The 19831-nt window shown below is 42.4% G+C and overlaps 2 protein-coding genes across 3 annotated transcripts in view; one reads left to right on the top strand and one right to left on the bottom strand.

Moving 5' to 3' along the window:
• Nucleotides 1-89: 89 nt before the first annotated feature.
• Nucleotides 90-1867, top strand: LOC115115983 (ADP-ribosylation factor-like protein 11). Its single transcript, XM_029644474.1, has one exon. The coding sequence runs from the start codon at nucleotides 272-274 to the stop codon at nucleotides 872-874; it is 603 nt and encodes a 200-aa protein (XP_029500334.1). The 5' UTR covers nucleotides 90-271; the 3' UTR covers nucleotides 875-1867.
• A 1189-nt stretch (nucleotides 1868-3056) lies between these two features.
• The window catches only part of LOC115113003 (importin subunit alpha-4-like), a 28455-nt gene continuing 11680 nt past the window's right edge, over nucleotides 3057-19831 (bottom strand). For both annotated transcript variants that reach the window (XM_029640168.2, XM_029640176.2), the window contains 14 exons: nucleotides 19796-19825; nucleotides 19643-19695; nucleotides 19243-19338; nucleotides 18780-18865; nucleotides 18159-18245; nucleotides 17089-17258; nucleotides 16864-16908; nucleotides 16626-16757; nucleotides 16100-16228; nucleotides 15830-15934; nucleotides 12207-12278; nucleotides 11822-11984; nucleotides 11640-11734; nucleotides 3057-6069 (listed from right to left, as the gene is read on the bottom strand). In XM_029640168.2, the coding sequence (XP_029496028.1) occupies nucleotides 5974-6069; nucleotides 11640-11734; nucleotides 11822-11984; nucleotides 12207-12278; nucleotides 15830-15934; nucleotides 16100-16228; nucleotides 16626-16757; nucleotides 16864-16908; nucleotides 17089-17258; nucleotides 18159-18245; nucleotides 18780-18865; nucleotides 19243-19338; nucleotides 19643-19695; nucleotides 19796-19825 (1359 nt within the window). In that variant the 3' untranslated portion in view covers nucleotides 3057-5973. The remainder of the gene's footprint in view (nucleotides 6070-11639; nucleotides 11735-11821; nucleotides 11985-12206; nucleotides 12279-15829; nucleotides 15935-16099; nucleotides 16229-16625; nucleotides 16758-16863; nucleotides 16909-17088; nucleotides 17259-18158; nucleotides 18246-18779; nucleotides 18866-19242; nucleotides 19339-19642; nucleotides 19696-19795; nucleotides 19826-19831) is intronic.

Raw genomic sequence — 19831 nt, 5'->3', positions numbered from 1 at the left:
GCTGGCTTAGAAAGCTGCATGCAAACACATGAAAATAACTAGATGATATCTCACTTGGTTATGACTGTTCAGTGACATTCAGCTGTGCTGTAGGAGCCTCCATTTCAGCACAAAGGGTGTAATGGCAAGCAGCTGGATTACATACTCACAGACCAACATGATAAAGAGGCATCAGGACCTTGCTGATAACTGAAGACGTGATGATTCATTTCTAAGCCTTGATGTTTAACTGATCTGCTCCACTCATTTGACTATTAAAGGACAAGCTTAGATGGACTCCAACCATCACAGATCTGCAGAAACCTTCATCTTTCATAAAAACCTCAAAGTCCTGTCTGACATGGGTCTGGCCCTGTGCAGACAGTCTCACAGCCACACGGCCAAAGTGGTTCTAGTGGGCCTGGACGGGGCGGGGAAGTCCACCCTCCTCCACCGCCTTCTTAGGGGCGAGCTGGCATACACCACCCCCACCGTAGGCTTCAACGTGGGCTCGCTGGAGCTGGACTCTGGCCCGGAGCTGACCGTGTGGGACATAGGGGGCCAGGGGGGCATGCGCGCCCAGTGGGGAGACCACATGGAGGAATGCGATGCCCTGCTGTTTATGGTGGACGGGGTAGAGCGGGTACGGATCGGGGAGGCAAGGGCGGCGTTGGGGAGAGTGCTGGGGGATGAGAGGGTGAGGGGGGTCCCCCTAATGGTGCTGGTTAATAAGATGGACCTCCCAGAGGCGATGGGGCTCCAGGAGGTGACGGGCGGGCTGGGGCTGGAGCAGTGCTGGGATAGAGACTGGGAGGTGCAGGGGTGCAGCGCTCACAACGGCCTGGGGCTCCAAGAGGCCCTGGACTCTTTGGCCACACTCATCAGAAAGCGCTGAGGGAGAACTCAGACACACACACAAGGATATATGGAAAACATTGGCAAATACACAGATCAATGGACAAGGAATGGGCTCTCATATACAAACAGGTAAAGAATAGGCACACACACATTTGGACAAAAGGGAACCTGTGAGGCTTTTCATAAGCTAACTGTGCTCCTATTACTAACTAGCCCCATGTCTCACAGTATGCATCATGCCAGTAGGTTATTTGAATATAGAAACAGTTGTGACATTCACTATGAAGGAAACTATTCAATGGGACTTGAGAATCACAGATTGGAATTAAATGGCTACTTTTATCAAAAGGACAAAAGCCCAATGGGATCATCCACCTGTTTTTACACTCACTGTAACAATGACATGTATTTAACATGAAACGAATCTTCCCACAGCAATGTCACAAGTGCCACTCATTTTTACAATTGACAGAAGATGCAGTATCGTTCTACACCACAAGGTGGTCTCCTTCTTTAGCCACAGTCCTGCTGGTTCTAGTTTCTCCCTGGAAGTGAAATCAATGGTTGCTACTCCAGATTGAAGTGTTGACACTACCAGACGGAAGGGATTGGTGATACAGTTACATTAAAATAGAACCTTTAGTCGTATATTCAGTAAAGCTGATTACTTTTTATTGGTCTTAAGTATTTGAGAGCAAATGTGTCAGGTATATTTATCCAGGTACCATGTACAGCAACTCTAAATCACATACATGAGAGCAGAGTCACTTTGTCCCTTCTTTCAGAATAAGAGTCTCTCACCAATTTTTCCAGACAGACAATACACCTTGATGTTACCGTACCCCTTGGAATTTTCCACATTTTGTTGTGTTACAGCCTGAATATAACAGATTAAAATGTTGATTTTGTGACACTGGCCTAGACACAATACCCCATAATGTCGAAGTGGAATTGTTTTGACATTCTTACAAATTCTTTAAACCCTAAAAGCTGAAATGTCAAGTCAATAAGTATTCACACCCTTTGTTATGGCAAGCCTAAGTTTTTGCCAGGTCGCAGTTGCAAATGAGAACTTGTTCTCAACTAGCCTACCTGGTTAAATAAAGGTGAAATAAAAAAAAATAATAAAAAAAAGTAAGTGATTACACTTTGGATGGTGGATCAATGCACAACCAAAGATACAGGCGTCCTTCCTAACTCCGCTGCCGGAGAAGGACACCGCTCAGGGATTTCACCATGAGGCCAATGGGGACTATAAAACACAGTTAAATGGCTGTGATAGGAGAAAACAACTGAGGATGGATCCACAACACCGTAGTTACTCCACAATATTAACCTAAATGACAGTGAAAAGGAGAAAGCTTGTACAGAATAAAAATATTCCAAAACATGCATTCTGTTTGCAATAAGACACTTAAGTAGAACTGTGAAAAATGTGGCAAAGAAATGAACTTCATTTCGATAATAAAAGTTGTGTTTGGGGCAAATCCAACATCACGGTCTGCTTTACAGCTGATACGGAGACACATTCACCAGTCAGCAGGACAATAACCTAAAACACAAGGCCAAATATACACTGCAGTAACTTACCAAGACAACATCGAATGTTCCTGAGTGACCTACTTACAGTTGACTTATATCAGCTAGAAAATCTATGGCAAGACTTGAAAATGGCTGTCTAGCAATGATCAACAATGACAGAATGAAGAATTTTTAAAAAGCATAATGGACAAATGTCACACTTCCCAGGTGTGCAAATCTCTTAAGACTTACCCAGAAAGACTCACAGCTGTAACTCTCAGCTGTAACCGCTGCCAAAGGTGTTTCTAACATATCCACAATTAGTTATAGTATTTCCTTGTCTTGGTCATTACAGGGTATTGTGTGTAGATGGGTGAGAATGTTGTTGTTGATTTAATCCATTTTGAAACAGGTATGAATGCTTTCTGAGCCCCTGTAGTTATAGGTGGAAGGAGGGGTGATATGTCAAAATGGGTTACAATTATCAAACAACAAAATAGGAGTAGAACAAATCGCTCTCTTCATCAGAGCACAGCATTGACTATTCTAGTGGCAGACTCCAGCAATGAGACACCACAAGAACATCTCCCATTCTGGATGCTCCAACAGCTTCTAGCATTTTGTTTCTTTTTTCATTAGTACATTTGTGGTTGAGAATTGTTTTTGTTTCGTAGAAATTAAAAACAAAAAAGGCACAATGAATTTCCACTCACGTCTTTAATGTGCACAAGAGTTGAAAGCATCAGCAAGCCACCTTAAAAGTGAATTCTTCTATCTAAAATGTATAAATGAAACTAAGGCCAAAACACTGAAGTTCTTTAAAAACAACTTTTCTCTGGCAAGTAAAAATCTTGCAACAAACATAAGCTTGTATCGTTTTCTGATACAAGACCTAAGACATTGTAATTCTTTAAAGTGGCTCGGTCCGTCTAGGGATAGTTCACGACACCCTCTAGGGTTTAGTTCATCAGTAATAAACAATTAGTTCCAAAACAAGCCTGGGCTGCTTTGAAAACCCCCCTATTCCAAACCCATTCCTTATAAATCCTTCCTGGCTTTTTTTGTGCGCTGTTTGAATGGGCCATAACAGAGGAACATAAGTCCAGACAAGGGACCAGGGGTTAGCGTTAGCCCTCACACTTCCTAGATCCTGGAAACAAACTGGGACTGGCTATGGACGGTACAAAGACAGAGTCTGTCCCTACAGACAGACATAACTGTATCAGGCTCCTCAGCATGTCATCACAACCCATTACCCAAAACGTCAACGAAACAACCTCCGTCAGTCTTTGACAAGAAGTAGCCAATGTTATCGTTCTGCAGAGTGAGTCCGTTTCAACAATGACTGTTCAGCTGCAGCAGCTTTGTACAGGCTTTATGGAAATATATATTTATATATTCTCAAGAGACGAGTTTAAGAGAGATACACATTCAGGAAGCTTATGAACTGTGACCTCATTTAAAAAAATAAAGTTCTTTAGAGGTCAGAGGTCGTGTTCTATCCTCTGTTAGTCCGGTCTTCTTTCCACAGGAAGAGAGAAAAAATTAATACTCAGACATGTGCATAAGACAGAAGAAAATCTACAAGTAAAAATAGTAAACCTGGAGGCTCCACATACTTGACCTAGAGATAGGGGACTCCTGGACGGCGGCCGGGGGGCGCCATTGAGGCAATCTCCATTTTTTTTAAAGTAGTCAATTTTCTTCTTCAAAATGGCTGATCCCTCCTGATGACCCAGTTGGATATTACTCCAACAGGGTCACCAGGAGGGCTTAGCCAATGAAGTTGGAAGTTCCACCCAGTTGACTACATTAAAATTGTGCAAGCCCTCAATGGCTCTGCTCATTCTAATATGACCTTCAGCCACTAGAGGCCTCAGTGATTTTCTATACCTGGACCAGAAAAAGACAAACCTTGCAATCTTTTCTATTTCAACATAAAATATAACACATTTTTTATAAGAATGAGGTAATACTTTGTTGTTGTTGCCAAATATAGGTTTGTTTTAGTTGCCAAATATAGGTTTGTTTTAGTTTTCAGTCAACTCTTCTGTTGGTGCTCCCAACAGTGGGTGTGTTCCTCTGACCAGGTGTTTCTGATGCATTCCAGATCTTACAAAGTCTGGATAGGTATTTTACATATCAGCTAACCAACTCATATGTTACAGCAATCTTTCAGTCGATGACGTGGCACACAACCATTAGTTAATGCAAGCAATGTCTGCGAGACCTATGCCATCACTACCTGCTCTCCACAGGAAGTGACATCACTTCTGCAGCAGGATTTCATGTCCTGCTACAGAAACAGGGCTACAGTGTTTTCCTTGTGGACATTGCATCATTGTACCGGTCCCATTATGGCGTCTGTGAGAGAATGGGCAGCGCCATTGAGGCCATCTCCATTTTGAAGTAGTACATTTTCTAATACTTCTATGAGTTTGTAAACAAACTAAAAGGGTGCATACTGCCACCTGTGGTGTGTTGTTTGAACAGGTATTAAGCCAAGGTTGGCTGCCACCTGCAGTTATGGAATGTTTACTCAAGAGTAGAATTCATTTGCTGATGACCTAGATGGAATTATGTGAGCCTTCCTTAACCCATAAGAAGTCTTTAAAATGGTGAAAGTCTTAAATGTAGTTGCCCATGTTAAAATTAGCTTTTGGGCCCTAGTCCTCTACCATTCTCTGTGATTGTCCTCCAACCTGAAAAAAATTAAGCTTTTTTATTTTGCTCTCCCCTGAATTAGAGCAAAATTGCAAAACAATTATATACTTATACGAACCAGTTTTGCAGCATTATATATTTTTTTAATTACATGTATTTTTTATAAATAAAAATCCATAACTCATGATTCAAGAAGTCAAAAGCAAAAAAATAAAATAAAGTGAGTCAAAATGTCTCATCAGTCTGCCTAAAAACCTCTCCCTGCCTAAATCCCACCTCTTCCTGTCCTAGGACTTTGGGGACGAGGACAGGGTCCATGCCTGTTCATGGTTTCGCTCTGAGGTAAACATCTTTAATTGGGGGCACTCGGACATCAAGGGAGAGCGAGCGAAGGTCCACGACCAGGGGACAATCCAGAGGTGAAGCACAAAAATAAACCGCAAATAAACTGCAGTATCCTTTCCGATACCGCAGTATCGTGATATTGTTTTCTAAAACAAATATGCAAAGAAACTATTCCCAAGTGTCTTCAACGGTGTGTTTTTGTGCGAGTGTGTAGTGACATTTGGCAATTCAAAAATATTGCCTCAAAAGGCTTTTTCTTCCTTTGTGATTTTCACGTGACATTTCAAAGCATTTGCTAAGATTGCCTGAGATCCTCCCCACACGGGTGGCCAGATTGTACTGATGCTGGATTAATTACCTGGACCCGATTGTATTGGGTTGCCAGGTTGTGGTGGCAGGTGGTAGTTTTAAGTAACCTTTCAGTGCAGAGGTGGCGTATTGTGGAGTTGGTGGGTGAATCCTTCAATCGCAAGGTGGGTTGCCATGTTGGAGTAATAGTGATGGTAGTAGATTGGTTCAATCCTTCTGTATTAGGTTGCCAGATAGGAGGAGAGATAGATGGATGAATGTCTGGGGTTGGTTAGACAGTACTAGTGAAGCTGGCTCCTAGAACTTGAACTCCTTCTGCAGGCTGGAAGCGGGGTCAAAGTTGAAGGTCCCTCCTTGGGTGGCTCCAGGAATCAAACTGGGATCCTCATCAATCTAAGAAGGAGAGACAAAGAAGAGGAATGGTGAGGGATGTGTGTGTGTGTCAGCGTTTCTGTTAGCTGGTAAAAGACGATAAATAAACATGGGTGCCGACCAATTGTCCAGGAGAAAAGGTAGAATTCCATTGCAAAACAATGCTTTTTAGCCTATTCATTTATGGGAATACATTTGACTGGTCATGCTTAAAAATCAATCTAGGTTAATTTGCTAAATTTAGTGGGATTAAATTGGCACGTGTGTATTTGTGTTAGTCGTTGTGTGTCCTAATATTTATCACACGGGCACAGCACGTGTGAGGCTAGTTTGAGGGGGAACCCTGTCAGACAGCAAGAGGGCTGCTGCTACAGCTCCTCAAAAGAGCTTGTGATGGAACATTTTATGTTGGTGCTTTTCTATTTATGAATTTCTGTGTTCTGTGTTTGTGCTTTTCTAATAACCATTTTCTGTGTTCATGCAAGTGACTGAACGAATCCTCACTATCAGAATCTGCAATTTGGCAGTATCTGCAATTCAGCTTAGAGAAGAAGCCTTGTGAGGTATTGGTCTGTCACATGAATGACGCAAACGTTAATGATGAATTATGAATAAGCCAAATCATGCAAATATAACTTGTCTGTATATAAAAGAGATCTAACGGGACTGCCCCGGAGGAGCTCCTAATCAACATGTATACTTGGTGCATTGAGTTGGTTGGAACCTCTCCAATTAACAAAACAAAGATTCCTTTAAGTTGGACTTTGTCCCTGGTGTAGAATTTCCACGACAAGCTCAATCATTGCGCAACAATTCTAAATTCCAATCACATGTTAAAAACAGTTGGATGGCCACAATTAAAAAGAACTACAATTTTTACACTGAACAAAAATATAAATGCAACATGTAAAGTATTGGTCCCATGTTTCATAAGCTGAAATAAAAGATCCCAGAAATATTCCATATGCACAAAAATCTTGTTTCACAAATTTAGTGAGCATTTCTTCTTTGCCAAGATAATCCATCCACCTGACAGGTGTGGCACATCAAGAAGCATGATCATAACACAGGTGCACCTTGCACTCGGGCCACTAAAATGTGCAGTCGTCTCACACAATGCCACAGATGTCTCGTTTTGAGGGAGCGTGCAATTGGCATGTCCACCAGAGCCATTGCCAGATAACTTAATATTCATTTCTTTACCATAAGCCATACAATTTATCATGTTTGGGATGCTCTGGATCATGTGTGTTACAGCGTGGTCCAGTTCTCACCAATATCCAGCAACTTTGCACAACTATTGAAGAGGATTGGAACAGGCCACAGTCAACACCCTGATCAACTCAATACAAAGGTTGTTGTGTTGCGCTGCATGCAGCAAATGGGGATTACACCAGATACCAACTTTTTAAAAAGGTATCTGTGACCACAGATGCATACAGTGCCTTGCGAAAGTATTCGGCCCCCTTGAACTTTGCGACCTTTTGCCACATTTCAGGCTTCAAACATAAAGATATAAAACTGTATTTTTTTGTGAAGAATCAACAACAAGTGGGACACAATCATGAAGTGGAACGACATTTATTGGATATTTCAAACTTTTTTAACAAATCAAAAACTGAAAAATTGGGCGTGCAAAATTATTCAGCCCCTTTACTTTCAGTGCAGCAAACTCTCTCCAGAAGTTCAGTGAGGATCTCTGAATGATCCAATGTTGACCTAAATGACTAATGATGATAAATACAATCCACCTGTGTGTAATCAAGTCTCCGTATAAATGCACCTGCACTGTGATAGTCTCAGAGGTCCGTTAAAAGCGCAGAGAGCATCATGAAGAACAAGGAACACACCAGGCAGGTCCGAGATACTGTTGTGAAGAAGTTTAAAGCCGGATTTGGATACAAAAAGATTTCCCAAGCTTTAAACATCCCAAGGAGCACTGTGCAAGCGATAATATTGAAATGGAAGGAGTATCAGACCACTGCAAATCTACCAAGACCTGGCCGTCCCTCTAAACTTTCAGCTCATACAAGGAGAAGACTGATCAGAGATGCAGCCAAGAGGCCCATGATCACTCTGGATGAACTGCAGAGATCTACAGCTGAGGTGGGAGACTCTGTCCATAGGACAACAATCAGTCGTATATTGCACAAATCTGGCCTTTATGGAAGAGTGGCAAGAAGAAAGCCATTTCTTAAAGATATCCATAAAAAGTGTCGTTTAAAGTTTGCCACAAGCCACCTGGGAGACACACCAAACATGTGGAAGAAGGTGCTCTGGTCAGATGAAACCAAAATTGAACTTTTTGGCAACAATGCAAAACGTTATGTTTGGCGTAAAAGCAACACAGCTCATCACCCTGAACACACCATCCCCACTGTCAAACATGGTGGTGGCTGCATTATGGTTTGGGCCTGCTTTTCTTCAGCAGGGACAGGGAAGATGGTTAAAATGGATGGGAAGATGGATGGAGCCAAATACAGGACCATTCTGGAAGAAAACCTGATGGAGTCTGCAAAAGACCTGAGATTGGGACGGAGATTTGTCTTCCAACAAGACAATGATCCAAAACATAAAGCAAAATCTATAATGGAATGGTTCAAAAATAAACATATCCAGGTGTTAGAATGGCCAAGTAAAAGTCCAGATCTGAATCCAATCGAGAATCTGTGGAAAGAACTGAAAACTGCTGTTCACAAATGCTCTCCATCCAACCTCACTGAGCTCGAGCTGTTTTGCAAGGAGGAATGGGAAAAAAATTCAGTCTCTCGATTTACAAAACAGATAGACATACCCCAAGCGACTTACAGATGTAATCGCAGCAAAAGGTGGCGCTACAAAGTATTAACTTAAGGGGGCTGAATAATTTTGCACGCCCAATTTTTCAGTTTTTGATTTGTTAAAAAAGTTTGAAATATCCAATAAATGTCGTTCCACTTCATGATTGTGTCCCACTTGTTGTTGATTCTTCACAAAAAATACAGTTTTATATCTTTATGTTTGAAGCCTGAAATGTGGCAAAAGGTCGCAAAGTTCAAGGGGGCCGAATACTTTCGCAAGGCACTGTATCTGTATTCCCTGTCATGTGAAATCCATAGATTAGAGCCTAATCAATTTATTTCCTTATATGAACTGTAGCTCAGTAAAATCTTAATTTCTGGATGTGTTCATATTTTTGTTCAGTATAATTCAACTGGTAAATGAAGCTTCCCATTCATGTGGATTGTTAACGGTAGGCAGGCGGTGAAGCGTGTAGAAATATCTGTCCTCGGTTTCAGGATTAATGGTCTGGGGCTGTTTTTCATGGTTCAGGCTAGGCCCCTTAGTTCCAGTGAAGGGAAATCTTATTAACATTACAGCATACAATGACATTCTAGACAAATCTGTGCTTCCAACTTGGTGGAAGGTCCTTTCCTGTTTTAGCATGACAACACCCCTCTGCACAAAGCAAGGTCCATATAGAAACGGTTTGTCGAGATCAGTGTGGAAGAACTTGACTGGCCTGCACAGAGTACTGACCTCAACCCCATAAAACAACTTTGGGATGAATTGAAACGCAGAATGCGAGCCAGGTCTAATCGCCAAACATCATTGCCCGACCTCACGAATGGCTGAATAGAAGCAAGTCCCCACAGCAATTTCACAACATCTAGTGGTTTTATGACTTAACAGCCGGTCATAAATAGTTTTCAGAAACTTTCTTGCCCTGCAGTATTGGAAGAATAACAAAGGGAGTTTCAGAGAGACTTTTGCTGGCAAAAAAACTCTAAAACGGTCAAAGAATGAACTTCGGAACAATATTCATTAGATAGGGATGTTATCAATGGTAAGACAGGATCGACAGAAAAATCCTTTCATATGGTTTATTATTTTGTGTTGTCAAGGATGGTTTGACAAAGTAATTTACTGTGAAAGTGCACACGTCTTATGTATCAAGTTTACATTAAATGTGGTATAAAATGATTAAATATGAGAATAATTCTGTGAAGATAGAAGGCTAAAATCACATTGCTAAATTAATTGTTTTTCATATAAACTTGTGCCCAGTCAGTAGCCACGTCCAAGTGAGCTCAGAGTTAGTGTCAGCATGACAGAACGCCCCTTTGGCCAGAGTGCTTAAAAGGACTCGCTAAGAATAAACATACAGACCAAGCGGTGTAAACCGGACGTCATGAATGGTTAAAACTATAAGACCAAAAAGAGGCCCACATGTTGAAATGGTTAGAAACGTTGTACTGAGACCAGACAGCGTGGAGCGAGCGGTGGCTACACGGCTGAAAATGGTTTAAACTTTACAGACCAGCCGACATACAGCGCGAGGTGAATGTCACAAAATGGTTCAAACTATGAAACTCTCAATCTCTACAGAAGAAGATCCTCACCTAGAAGACCAGAAACACTCTGTGGTCCTAGAACTTTGACTAAAAGACACGAGGTGGGAAGGAAGAATCCCTCCCAGACAACCATTGGTACGTCTGAAGTATCTATGCTAACGAACACTCCCAAGACCAGAGAAGCTCTACAACTAAGGACATTGTGACCTCTGGTGGATAATCAGAGCCTTACATCAAGCCACTAACCATAGACGGATCGATTGGTTTCTGAGAGACAGAGAAACACACCTCCGCGTAAATATATATTGCATTTCTAATCTGAATGAGCAGTGGTTAGGGTGCTAAGTATACGTATTTCTGTGAGCGCAGCTTCCAAAATGTATGTACGATAAGTTGACTCTCTCCTCCCTTCCATTATGTAACAAGCTGTCATACGGTGTCAGTTCACTAGGGACTTTTTTCTCATGTAAGTGTGTATTATTTAGTTCATTATTTATTTACTAAGCCATTTTGTGTATTTCTGATTGATCAGAGGTTAGGGCTCTTTCAGATATCAGGGAGTATGCGACGTTCAGAATGAGACTGATATGAGGTAATAATAATACATTAATAATCGACTGTAATTGATGTAAGAGATGTCTGTATATCTTTAGAGTTTAAAGTCGGGAGATAGCAACTCGCTAAACAACTTTTACCGTGGTGCACCAAATGTCTAATGAGTTAATTGTTACATGATTCATTTCAATCGAGTAACAATTAAACATAGTTTAAACACAGTCATCAGATTAATGATAGTCACGACACCTACTTGTTGTATGAATTTGTGATCTATCGTCCCACAACTGTCCCAGAGTCTGTTTAGAAAAGGCTATTTATTTCTCGTAGAGAACGACAAGCTGACCAATAGAATAGGTCAACTTTTCTACTATGGTGCATAGTACATTGACAGGCTAGTGATGTTGCTGTTAGTTACTGGTCTTGTTGTCTGAGGAAAAGTTCATGTGGACAGTTATTCTAACATCTTCAAAGTTTGCATCGGAATTTAGTAAGAAGGATGCACGCCGTTGCATGTTCTGTTAAGATGAATTACCTTCATCAAAATGTGATTTGTGTTTCTGAGCACTGTGGGAGGACGCCCTAATCAGGTTACGCACCCAATGCATATGGGTCGGTTAATGAAAATGCTGCAGGTCAAATGTCTGGTGCTACATTTTCCTAACAGAAGCCCTGGACTGTGTGTGTGATTTTACAACTCACCTCGTCGCCTGAGAAGTACTGGTCAATAATCTCGAAGGCTAGTTTGTAGATGTCCTCATTCTCATGTTGCTGTAGATTCTCAATCTTCTCCAGACCTGAGTGGAAAGCAGATCAGAAAGCAACAATTCACTTCAGACACACAGTACCTCCTCCAGCCATCATGAGAATATGCAGGCACACACCTCCACACTCCTCTATGATCTCAGTGATGGTGCTGGCCTCGTCCCCGGCCATGATGAGGACGTTCTTGAGGCCGTCTAGGAGTACCTGGACCACCTGGGAGTCCTTCACTGAAAGCAGGCTGCAGAAAGGAGGGACTACATTCTGCTGCACCAAGTACTCCACCTACACAAACAAGAAGACAGCAGTAAGCAATTCTGACAAATCACTGCTGACACTTATGATTGTGTAAGCAGGTTCAGTCACTGGCATTAGATTAGTTCATAAACTCACTGGTCTGAACGCTCCAGCTCTAGAGGCCCTGGCATGACAATGCAGCCCCATACCTGTCCATGTCTAAGTCAATAGTCTATCTGATAGAGGTTGCAATGTGTGTGACAGACTCACCTGGTCTTTCCGGCCACTGATGGTGAGGTTGCTGATGGTCCACGCTGCCTCCTTCTGAGTCCCAAAGTCCCCCTGGCGACACACGGGTTGTCAGCACTACGTAACATATCACTACACAGCAATGACAGGAAGATCATCTCTCTCAGGCTTACACAGACAACAGCCATGTAGGCACAGGGGAGCCAGGACCACCCAATCAGATACATCCTGTTGTATCATCTCTACTAGACAGTGTTCCAAACAGGCAGAGGTAGGTAGTAACATGTACAGTTTTGTTTGCAGCGGCACAAATGAGGGGAAGGAGAAATGCCCAGCCAGCCAAGAAAAGATCCTTCAAAGTGGAGAGGTTCGGAAGAGTGTAAATCCTACCTTGGCAAGAAAAATATGATTGAGTTTACTGTGGCAATTGATATCTGCACTGTTAATTTATTACCTGACTACAAACCTCGATGTTTAATCTCATGCTGAAATGGGACTGATTTGCATACTAGACTAGTGACATTTCGATATGGATTGTTGTAACATTTGCCTGATCCTCCTTAACATTTAATTCTGAGTTAAACATGTAACATCACACTCAAGAGTAAAATGTTTTTAGTACACATTCACCATCACATGTACTTGTAATATGAAATATTTCTCTCATGAATGCTATTGAAATTATTCAGATGTCTCAAGTTCCATTTACCTTTTTATGAAACTGAGCACCTTGATAGATATTAAAACAACTTTAAATAAGACTAATTTAAAAACTGTAGAGTCTACAGATTTTCTTAAATGTCAGTCTTCATTGGAGACTACCTGTGCTGGAGGACATCTGCAATTTAGCATTTCATTTTTATTAGGATCCCGTTAGCTGCTGCTAACAGTCGCCACTTTTCCTGGTGTCCACAAGATGGTGCTGGCAGGCTTAAATAATACATTTATGTAAAATAAAGTGCACTAAGTTGTTGTTCTTCTTGCCGTCAGTTAGGTGTAAAAAAGAATTACCACACAAAATATGTAACAAGTACTGAAAAAGGTGTGTGACCGGAAACTTTTTTAAATGAACCCTTCCACCACCCCCTATAAAAAAATGTTTTACTCTTACTTGAGTAGTTTAAGAAGGCTACGTTTACTTGAGTAAATCACAATCTACTGTAAGTAACAGTACTTTTACTTCGATTTTTAGTACTCTACCCACCTCTGCAAACGGGACATTATTTGTATTTTTACCTAAACATGCAAACACCATCAGATTGAATAGCAAGGAGTGAACTGGCATGACCTTCACTCATGGAATGGGTGGACAAAAATAACTAACTGAAAGCCACACCCCAATACACCATGCCACTGCCTCCTCTATTTAGTAAACAAGTCAGGTCACAATCCAGAGCATTTATCAGTCAGTAAGAAACTGGTCCTGAACATTACAACTAAGAGCACTGGATTTGGTACAAATCATTCCCTAAATTCTAGACCTCAGATGAATCTGGTAATGAATGAATGGTGTGGCTGTTGAACAAGTTGAGGAGACTAAATTACTTGGCATTACCTTAGATTGTAAACTGTCATGGTCAAAACATTTAGATTTAATGGTGGTAAAGATGGGGAGAGGTCTAGCCGTAATAAAGAGATGCTCTGCTTTTTTGACACCACACTCCAAAAAGCAAGTCCTGCAGGCTCTAGTTTTGTCTTATCTTGATTATTGTCCAGTCATATGGTCCAGTGCTGCCAGGAAAGACCTAATTAAGCTGCAGCTAGCCCAGAACAGCAGCACGTTTTGCTCTTCATTGTAATCAGAGGGCTGATATAAATACTATGCTGCCAGTCTCTCTTGGCTAAGAGTTGAGGAGAGACTGACTGCATCACCTGTTTTCATAAGAAACAATGTATTGAAAATCCCAAATTGTTTGCATAGTCAACTTACACACAGCTCTGACACACACACTTATCCCACCAGACATGCCACCAGGGGTGATTTCACAGTCCCCAAACCCAGAACAAATTCAAGAATGTGTACAGTATTATATAGAGCCCTAATTGCATGGAACTTCCTTCATTCTCATATTGCTCAAATAAACAGAAAACCTGGTTTCCAAAAACAGATAAAGAAACACCTCAGGTCACAACGCCTCTCCCCTATTTGACCTAGATAGTTTGTGTGTATGTATTGAGATGTAGGCTACATGTGTCTTTAAAAAAAATGTATGTAGTTCTGTCCTTGAGCTGTTCTTGTCTATTGATGTTCTGTATTATGTCATTCTGTATTATGTTTCATGTTTTGTGTTGAACCCCAGGAAGAGTAGCAGCTGCTTTCGCAACAGCTAATGGGGATCATAAAAAAAATGTTAGGTTTAATTAGCTTTAAAAATGCAAAAAATGCCTCATTGCAAAATGTGTAGAACAGCATGAGAATGTGTTGTCACAATACCAGGCCAAGTATCATGATACCACGGGGGAAACTTCAGCGGCCTAGCGTCCTGTTCACCCCAATACAACATATTTAATTTAAAGTTCACATTGTTCACCGTATAATAGAATACTGAAAAGGCCTACCTATGATGTGGCTGGAGGAATGACTACACGTGCATAATGAACAGGCTACACCTGCACCTGAACAGGCAGTTAACCCACTGTTCCTAGGCCGTCATTGAAAATAAGAATTTGTTCTTAACTGACTTGCCTAGTTAAATAAAGGTAAAATAAAAAATAAAATAAATAATTTAATGTCATTGTCATGAAATCACCTTTACTCTTCAGTTAAGACTCCCTCCCTCATAAACATACACCTCTCTCTCCCAAAAACACACTGTTCCCAACTTTAAAAACGTTAGGTACCAAACAGAATGTAAGGAGCACCAAAAATATATATTTTTTTACACTATAGTCTTCCATTAAGTCTATAAGAATCCTAACTTCGAAACACATCTCATGAGTAGCAGATACTTTCCCTTTCTTCCTGTGCAAACCAATAATTAGTGTCCGGGATTAGTTTAAAAACGGCCCTCGACATGGTGTGTGAAATTATATCAAATGCGTGCGACATCGCGCAGAAAGAACAAAAGCTATCTCCGGTAATATGGGTGATATTTTTAACCGTTTGAGATCGAGACGTTTTCTTTCCTGTAAAGCTGCAGACATGCCTCTTGTGAAACGGGGTTTCCTCTCTGCGTGACAGTGAATTTGCAAAGACTGGCCTGTACTCTTGGTTATACTAGGGATGAAATTAAACAATGTATCAACTTTTCTCACTCTGCACGCTGCTCCAATGTATCAAATGTAACAGAAGACTGACCAGGGTCTGCATCCCCCCCCCGCCAACATAGCTAAATTATATTTTAAAAAGTGATGCAGGAAGAGCGGACAGAGAGAAGCAGGTGAGTGGTGGCTGGAATTGGATACAGCTGGCTGATTACAGATGCCACACATGATATGCAGACATTATTGGGCTGGCGCAAACAAGACACTTGTTGATGTTGCTTAAATACAACTGAATTTAGAAGCAAAACTGATTTAACAAACATTTTAGAAAAGGCGCGAGTACTTCATGGCAAAATGTGTAGAATTGCAGGAAGTTTTTTGGGGGCCAAATAACACATTCTGGCTACGCTACTGACAGACGCACACCACAGATCTCTCACCTTGGCCAGTTGGTGGATAATCAAGGGGATGAGTCCTGCGTCGATCACAGCCTGAACCTGCTGCTGGTTCCCAGCCGTGATATTGGACAGGAACCACACTGCTTCCTGTAGACGAACCAATCACAGACAGTTATGCCACAACACTTCCTATTAACAGTCCAATCTCACACAGTCAAACCAAACAATTTCCTGTTGGCCTGCTAACCATTGACATTGGCTTCTCCCCTCCCTGTTTCCGTTCCCTCTCGGGGGAGTGTGTGTGTGCTCTACCTTGTTGATCTTCTCTTTGGGGTGTGTGAGCAGGTTGGGGAAGTGGGAGAGGACGTCACAGTTGAGAACCATCTGTGTCTGCTCGTCTGTCCCCGTCACAATGTTGCCTACTGCCCTCAGCGTAGCAGTCTGCAGGAAGTGACAACACAGCAGGTCAACACCCACAATGTCAGTGCGTCAGAAAAGACAACACACCCTGATGTATTACTTATAAAAACGCATCGTTTCCTCCCTTCCTTGAAATGATCACTGATCTGTATGTTGTAAGGAAAGCTAGGAGTTTCTTCAACATATGGCTGCAGTTTTACTAAAGTACACCTAGCCCTCATGATCAGTAAAGCAAAGGTTTTAATACTTGTTGATTTAAAATAAACGTTTATTGGTCACATGCAATAACATCTGCTAATCAATGATTCATTTTATAAGCACACCATCTATACCAGTGTGTTTGGGTCTAAGTCTGAATGTTATCAGTTACCATGGTAATTGTTCCCAATTCTATGGTGTCCCTGTTGAGCCATCTTACCTGAACTTTGACCTCCTGGTGGCTGAGCAGAGGAACGAGGAAGGGGACTACGCCAGAGTCTATCACCATCTGAATCTGCTCGTTCCCACCATCCGTCAGATAGGACAGAGCCCACACCGTGTCCACCAGGATCTACACAAGTATGTCAACGAGTCCAATAAGTGTTGTTTTAATGGGGCTGCTGATGTCAAAATTATGGTACCATTTAGGGGTAATGAAAATACACTTCCATACTTACATTTATATCTGTGTGGTATAGAAGAACACACAGAGCTGGAACAATCTGGAAAAGAGAAAACAGTTTGAGGTAGAGAGAGGAAAAGATGGTGTGAAAAGCAGACTAGTAATGTGGTCATGTAAGGTATGTCTCTAAACATTCCTCCTAGTGAGGAGTCATTTGGCCGACTGGCTGGAGAGACTCACGATAACACTGCTCACACACACGGTACCCACATGTACATACCTCCTGTACTGTCTCCATGGGGGGCGGTGGCTCCTTGTTGCGACAGAGATTTACGATGACCCAGGTGACGTTGCGGAGGAAGGAGATGGGGATGGAGGGGTTAATGAAGGACAGCAGGGGCTTGACCACACCCAGGGAGATGACATAATCTCTGCACTGTGGCCCGTCGCCTGGGGGAGAAGCATCACAGGTCAGGGGGTCATCATTTGGGCACAGCGTTTTTCCTGGTTAGGTAGTGAGCTATGACAAATACAATGAAGTTAAATGAAGACACAGCAATATGAAGTGGATGCAGAAAGTAAGTCAGTTTTTTCAACAGAACGTTGCGGCGCAAGTTCTCCACTGTTTTGGTGCCCAGGCTACTACGCTGTGAACAGCGTGACGTGAACCCTGTGACTGTGTGAAAGCAAAGTCCCAATATCTGCAGTGCTGCTCGTGGCAACGTCATTTCGCTGACATGCTGGCCACACCACTCGTTACGTTCGCAGGGCAAAATAAATGTACACATTTGTACACGTTATTCAATCATTTCATCCAAACTGCTTGTGCGAGTCTACGAGCATCTGCGTAGCTAGGCACTAAAATAGAACTTGGTTCCATTTGACGCTGGCCGCGCTGCAAGTCCCACCTCCACCAGCTCCTCATTGGTTTTTAGGAGCATATACCCACATGGGTGACTGAAAGATGAACTGAGGTCCACAATCCAGTCGGTGGTGGTAAAGCACCTTAAAATTGGTTGCCAACAGCGATATAAAGTACACAGACGACTGGAGGAGAGATTACTAGAAACTTGTTTGACTCAAAAATGGGTAAGAATTCTACAAAGACTTTGTGCATTTCAGGTAAAATAACAACTCAAATGTTTATATCACAGGACAAATTAGCTCGCAACAGCAAGGTAGCTAGCTAAATGTCCATGAATGTTTCATGTGTTTCAACCTGTCCCAAAAATAACAGTTGGTTCAGAGTTAGTTTTGATATGTCAACCTGTGTGTCCTCATCTTGTGTGATTGGACAAAAACGAACATGCGCGTGACCACTGTAGTCAGCATGTCAGTATCTTTACTCACCTATGATGTTGCCTAGTGCCCACACAGCCTGTTCACACACATTCTGATGGAGAGAGTGGAGCAGTCGCAGGAACAGGGGAACAGCATCTGTTCGTACATACAGAGAGAGTTAGGAATTGACATATCACAATTTCACACACAACGATAACATAACAGAAGCATTAGTGAAGCCGGGCAGAGACGGAGCCCAGACAGACAGTCAGAATAAGAGCCGGGCAGAGAGACAGAGCCCAGACAGACAGTCAGAATAAGAGCCGGGCAGAGAGACGGAGCCCAGACAGACAGTCAGAATAAGAGCCGGGCAGAGGCAGCCCAGACAGACAGTCAGAATAAGAGCCGGGCAGAGAGACGGAGCCCAGACAGACAGTCAGAATAAGAGCCGGGCAGAGAGACGGAGCCCAGACAGACAGTCAGAATAAGAGCAGGGCAGAGAGACGGAGCCCAGACAGACAGTCAGAATAAGAGCAGGGCAGAGAGACGGAGCCCAGACAGACAGTCAGAATAAGAGCAGGGCAGAGAGACGGAGCCCAGACAGACCGTCAGAATAAGAGCCGGGCAGAGAGACGGAGCCCAGACAGACAGTCAGAATAAGAGCAGGGCAGAGTGAGCTGCTGAACTTACTGGATTTGACCACAGCCTGGGTCTGTTGTGAAGTACCAGATGCTATGTTGGTCAGGGCCCAGGCTGCCTCGAACTGGAGAGACGGACTAGCGCAGAGAAAGGAGGGAAAGAGTGAGAGACAGAATGAGAGGCCTTCCATTAATATCAACCCATCTTCATCCTAACCCCCCACACACACACACACACACATTGTCCTGGGTGGGTCTCCATTCCTGACCACAAGGTCCTGTGTGTGTTGTCCTGAACACAAGGTCCTGGGAATGGGGAAATATTTTGTTTGGGTTGGCTAAAAGAGAAATGGGCCAAGGGACTCTCCTGTGCCTGACACACACCTTATCTGCATCATATCTCTTAGACATTAATCCTGTCAGACTACAGGATTACCTCCCAGTAAATGTCCCAACAGTGCATTAGTAGAGACAGTCAAAGAGAGGACATTGGTCTGAGGCAGCAGCAGACTCACTTGTCGTCTCTCTCCAGACATTTGACTAGGATGGGCAGGATGCCAGACTTTATCAAGTCATCAATGGGAGGGTTTCTGTCACTGGAGAGGAGTTTTCTGACGGACACAAAAACAGGAAGTGTTATGTTTGAGTCATGGAAAAGAAAACAGGGTTTGAGAGATACAAAGCAGAGAGAAGGACAAGATGATCACACGTCTTACTCTACTTGAGAAAATTATATTTTCCCTAACCCTCAACCCAATTCTAACAATAAAACTTAACCCCTAAACCTAAAAATAGACAGTTTACAAGTGAGGACCGGCAAAATGTCCTCACTTCTCAGAATTGTAGTTGGTTTACTATTCTTGTGAAGACTTCGGATACTCACAATTATAGTAAAAGTTGTACACACACTTTTACCTGGCAGCCTGTACGGCACTGAGCTGGACCACAGCGTTATCACTGGCGGCATTCTTCAGCGGGACAGAGAACACACGTTACAGCACCACACTCAGAGGATGTCTTTTAGTTAACAAGTAGACGTGTGTGTGTGTACATGAAGTTGAGGCTGACCTGTAACATAACTTCTAGTGTGACGTTTTGCTGTAA

This window comes from Oncorhynchus nerka, linkage group LG3 (genome assembly GCF_034236695.1).
Source record: "Oncorhynchus nerka isolate Pitt River linkage group LG3, Oner_Uvic_2.0, whole genome shotgun sequence".
Lineage (NCBI taxonomy): Eukaryota > Metazoa > Chordata > Actinopteri > Salmoniformes > Salmonidae > Oncorhynchus > Oncorhynchus nerka.
Note: the sequence above shows the minus strand (reverse complement) of the source record. Positions and strands in the feature narration are given on the sequence as shown.